At 43.5% G+C, this 5000-nt stretch overlaps 3 protein-coding genes across 3 annotated transcripts in view; all 3 read left to right on the top strand.

The window, feature by feature from the left end:
• orf160a (hypothetical protein) overlaps positions 1–296 on the top strand; it is a 483-nt gene extending 187 nt beyond the window's left edge. Inside the window, exon 1 of the mRNA in view lies at positions 1–296. This exon is cut by the window's left edge and continues 187 nt beyond it. Coding sequence (YP_010185106.1) covers positions 1–296 — 296 coding nt within the window.
• Positions 297–2986: 2690 nt separating this feature from the next.
• Positions 2987–3343, top strand: nad3 (NADH dehydrogenase subunit 3). Its single transcript has one exon. The coding sequence runs from the start codon at positions 2987–2989 to the stop codon at positions 3341–3343; it is 357 nt and encodes a 118-aa protein (YP_010185107.1).
• A 48-nt stretch (positions 3344–3391) lies between these two features.
• On the top strand, positions 3392–3769 carry rps12 (ribosomal protein S12). Its single transcript has one exon. It carries the CDS (start codon positions 3392–3394, stop codon positions 3767–3769), a length of 378 nt encoding a protein of 125 aa, YP_010185108.1.
• Positions 3770–5000: the final 1231 nt, after the last annotated feature.

Genomic DNA, 5000 nt, shown 5'->3' on the forward strand with positions numbered 1-5000 from the left:
CAGCTCTGGGAGTGATTCAGACAACAATAACAATAGCACTTCTTCAACTAGCTCTGACTCTATACCAGGTCATATCTGAAACTAATCCACCTACCAGCTCTTCAACAACTAGCACTTCTTCGCCTACCAGCTCTTCAACTAGCTCTGGCACCAAGACTACTAACCATTCTTCAACTAGCTCTGGCAACAAAAAGAAAGAGATACAACTTCTTATGATGATTCTTCTAGCAACAAGACTACAACTGATAGCACTTCTTATAGCACTGTTGACAGTCTTAATAAGCCTACGGATGTGAAAGATGGAAACAATGATGCTGTAAGAACCTCGCTTGATCTGAGTGATGATAGCAGCCATGACAGGCCTAATAGCTCAGGTGGCTCTTCAACAGCACAAGAAAGGCCAACCATTTCAGATATTGATCTGAGTGAAAGCTGGAGTTCTAGTAGTGATTCAGAAAAGAATAGCTCATGTAGAGGCAAAGACCCAATCACCTGTTCTAATTCAAGCTATGACTCTGAAACTAATGCACCTGATGACTCAACAGATACGACTCATGGAGAGGCTAGTGAAGACAATAGCTCAGACTCAGGCTCAGGCAGCTCTGGGAGTGATGCTACTTCTGAAAGTACGCCGGAGGATGGAACCTCTCACACAATTCGAGCATCTTTCAGAACCTCGCTTGATCAGAGTGATAGCTCAGGCAGTAAAGACCCGGATCCAGGCAGTGACAATTCGAATTCAACAGATACGACAAAGATGCTCACACATAAGCGTATCAAAGACTTAGATGACCCATGACCGGATACATGAAAAGTCTCGCAAATAGGGAATGTGCAAGAATCGTAGATCGAACAGTCCCATTGAGTACATATCATTCATCTGCAAAGAAACTGGTCTTCTTTGTTCTGGTGGTCGACAATCAGCTCTTATGCGCAAACAGCTCTTTTTTGACTTACTTATAGCCCTACGGAAAGTGTTGTAGTTAGCTAAAGTGTAGCTAATGCAGAGCAGCAAGTGTAGCTAGGGGCTAAGGTGCTAAAGTTGCTATTGAAGCTAGGAGTTCTTGTTCCTGCTTGAGCGAGTAGTTCGGGGGAAATGTTGCTAAGAGCTCTGCTGTTTTAGCAGTTATTGTAGCTATTGTTGTTTGAACTAAGCAAGTGTAGCTAACCTCGCATTCTGTAGCTGAAAGCGCTATTCAATGTTGCAGTTGCTTCTAACTATTAGCTCTTTGTCCGGTAAGTTCTCTTTTAGTTGCTTGGATACGTAGTTAAAGCAGAAAAGCGATGTATAGCTTTATAAGCATATACAGTATAGTAGCAAAGAAACCGTTGCTAGGATGCCAAGAGACTCTACGAGGCAATAAGGCGTGTTATATGCTTATAACAAGGTAGTTTACTTGCTGTTAATGTATCCGGTCTTACCCAACCAGCTTATGGCACTGTAGCAATTCAATTGACTTGAAAGAAATCCCTTAGCTTAGCGACATCCGAGGTCGAATGCTTTTCTGCTGTTCAAAGAAATGCTTACCAGGTCTGGGCTGGATCCCAATCCAATAGCCGCAATTAGTTCGGAAAGACAAATGCCAGTCTCGGGTCCTAGTAAGACTGACTTTGCAGCAGATTCCGTGGCATCGGACGCAGAGGCATAGGCACAGGTGGCATCGTGCGTAGGTAGAGGCGTAGGCACAACCCTATTCTATTAGTAGCCTTAAATGGGGCGGGGCATGAAGCTACAGGTTCTATTTGCGGTCGTGAGACAGAGGTCGGAGGCAACATGTTATATAGGCAGCCATGCATATTAATAGATCTTCTTCTTTCTTCTTCTTTTCTTTCTTGATAAAGAAAATCCATAGGTGCTGGAGCGAAAGCAGCTCGAACGAAGAGAAGAAGCTGCAACCATCAACGGCAAAAAAAAGACGTTGCTTGCGTTAGTGTTCGTAACGAATCCCTCGGGAGGGCATAGGAAAGCGACTACACCACCCTTGTTTGAGCTTATATCGAGCGTTCCCCACCACAGGTTTATCCTGCGATTTCTCTTTACTGAACCTGGCCAAAGGATTCGTTTTCCAATGTATATGTCAACGTTGACAAAGCTGTTTACGTAATAGGCTGCTGGCTAGAAACATAGGAATTTGGAATGTTGAGATGACTGGTTTATCGATACACTCGAGTAGACAACAAGCCCAACTTATTTAGCCTCTATCGCGCAAAAGGGACTCCTTTTCTTTATAGGTGTTATCGTTACATTCAAGCCTAAACCTAGGGTACAAGATCAAAAAGAATGCATTGGAACAGATCTGCAAATATCTCTTGACCTGTGGACCTGTCTCACGTGCAAAGAAACCGGAATTCATGAATAAGTCAAAAAGCACCTCGTATGTGAAATATCTCTTTTGTGTTCCTGGAGTACATATCATTCATCTGCAAAGAAACCAGATCCAGCCGTATGATGCGAAAGAGCTAGAATTCGAACTCTTCCAACGGGTATACTATGTATGGCAGATCAAAGATCGTAGGCTTCCTATTCTTGCTTTTATCGTTCGTATACCATTTCTTACGTGGTTACTCACTTGCCATAGAACAGGACTCTAAACTAGCCATTACCCTGAGCTCTAGTTCTCAGTCGGCGAAGCCTCTTCCTCTTCCTTACAGTCGAGATACTACGTTCCTTACAGTCGAGATACTACGTAACCTCACAGCTTATATACTCTTTCTATAAGACCGTAGGTGCATAAGAAATCTCTTAGATAAGAAACCACGCTTTTTGCTTGAAATGCGATAAGTAACTGTTTTCGTCTTGGGTTGGTGTTCAAACAAAGACAAAGACAGTGGACTCTGAAACAAATGATTTCGCCGCATCTAAGAATTGGGGTGAAGTCGTAACAAGGTAGCTGTAGGGAGAACCTATGGGCTGGATTGAATCCTTCTTTTTTTCCGGTATGCCGCTCCGCGAGCAAGGAGCGATAGAACCAAGCGGGCTGTGGTGATGTCAGAATTTGCACCTATTTGTATCTATTTAGTGATCAGTCCGCTAGTTTCTTTGATCCCACTTGGTGTTCCTTTTCTATTTGCTTCCAATAGTTCGACCTATCCAGACAAATTGTCGGCCTACGAATGTGGTTTCGATCCTTTCGGTGATGCCAGAAGTCGTTTTGATATACGATTTTATCTTGTTTCAATTTTATTTATTATCCCTGATCCGGAAGTAACCTTTTCCTTTCCTTGGGCAGTACCTCTCAACAAGATTGATCCGTTTGGATCTTGGTCCATGATGGCCTTTTTATTGATTTTGACGATTGGATCTCTCTATGAATGGAAAAGGGGTGCTTCGGATCGGGAGTAACCACTAGTGATAGGGCAAAAATCGGGGGGAAATACAAAGGAAAGAGCGATGCCTACATTAAATCAATTGATTCGTCATGGTAGAGAAGAAAAACGGCGCACGGACCGTACTCGAGCTTCGGATAAATGTCCCCAGAAGCAAGGAGTACGCCCGCGTGTACCAACGAGAACACCGAAAAAACCTAATTCAGCTCCACGTAAGATAGCCAAAGTACGGTTGAGCAATCGACATGATATATTTGCTCACATTCCAGGCGAAGGTCATAATTTGCAGGAACATTCTATGGTCTTAATAAGAGGGGGTAGAGTGAAAGATTCGCCGGGTGTGAAATCCCATTGTATTCGAGGAGTCAAGGATTTGCTGGGAATTCCGGATCGAAGAAGAGGCAGATCAAAATATGGTGCAGAAAAACCCAAATCGATATGAATGGAAGATGCCTCTTTCACTTTTTTTATCGGTCAGTCGAGGGAACAACCACAACGTTACGCCACAAAAGAAAACTCTACGGGGCCCTTCCGAATGACCTATAATATAGTTTACTACACCAGCCAAGAAAGAGTGTAGTATACTCTATTTGCCCGTGGAGAAAGAATCCAAAAATAGAAAGGTATTGCTTATAATAGTTGCTCGTTCATAAATCCACTCGACCACTTGTTAGTCTTGCTACACTACACGACACGAGTCTAGGGTAAAGTTGAAGCAGACACGGCCAAGTGAAGTCGACTTCACAGGGGATCCAACATACCATATTTCAATATGAAAGAAGAGAAGGTCTCGCCCAGGTGGCTCCCGCAAGGTAACGACTTCAAACTCAAACAAAGAACGCTCTTTTCCAAGGCATGAGTAAAAGAAAATAATGTTGTATATAATGCAAGACCCGTCGATAAGCTAAGGCTACGACATGAAGGAAGGCCAGAAGAACTACAGAACCACGCCCGCCAGAGCTAAAGGAGACCGGAGGGAGTTACAGGAGGAAACCGAAAGATAGGTAATCCATATGGTGAAGCATGAGAAAGAGGGATTGCTTCAAACCGGAAGAAATCGAGTCCACCCACACTTGAGTGAGCTATCAGGCTCCACACATTCGTCGGCCAACCACTTCGTTCGGAAAATAAAGAAAAAGGCGAACATTCTCTGGCGCAAATACTGTTACTAAAAGAGGGCATAGCTTCTTTTTCTCCTCATAAAGACAGGAGGAACTACAACAGGCAAGAGCAACACAAGCTCCTAGCTCATTAAAACAGCAGGAACTCCTAGACACTCTCGTCTTGATCCTTTATGACAGACTTTATGACAGATATGGGTTGAAATACGACAAGGAGCTGGTTTCATCTTGCCACTATTCTAGAAAGAGAGAATCCGAGAGGTGTTCAGTAACAAAGGTCAACGAAGGAAGCCAGTCTATGGAAGTCAACTGCGCTTGCAAGGGGGCTATTTGCGGCTTCTTATCCTCAGAAAGATGGGACTCCTTATATAGCTTCTATTGTCACCGGAAAACCGTAAGTGAAGTTGCACGGGTTTTTCGAACAATTCTCCCTCCAACTATGGAGTAAAGAGAATGATATATAAGCATTGAAAGGAGACCAAAACTTGTCTCTTTTGCGCGTGCCCGGATCTAATTTCCTAATCCGCCTTACACCTGAGACTTGAGATGGAA

This window comes from Apium graveolens, mitochondrion (assembly GCF_009905375.1).
Source record: "Apium graveolens strain L.+W99A mitochondrion, complete genome".
In the NCBI taxonomy this organism is placed as follows: domain Eukaryota; kingdom Viridiplantae; phylum Streptophyta; class Magnoliopsida; order Apiales; family Apiaceae; genus Apium; species Apium graveolens.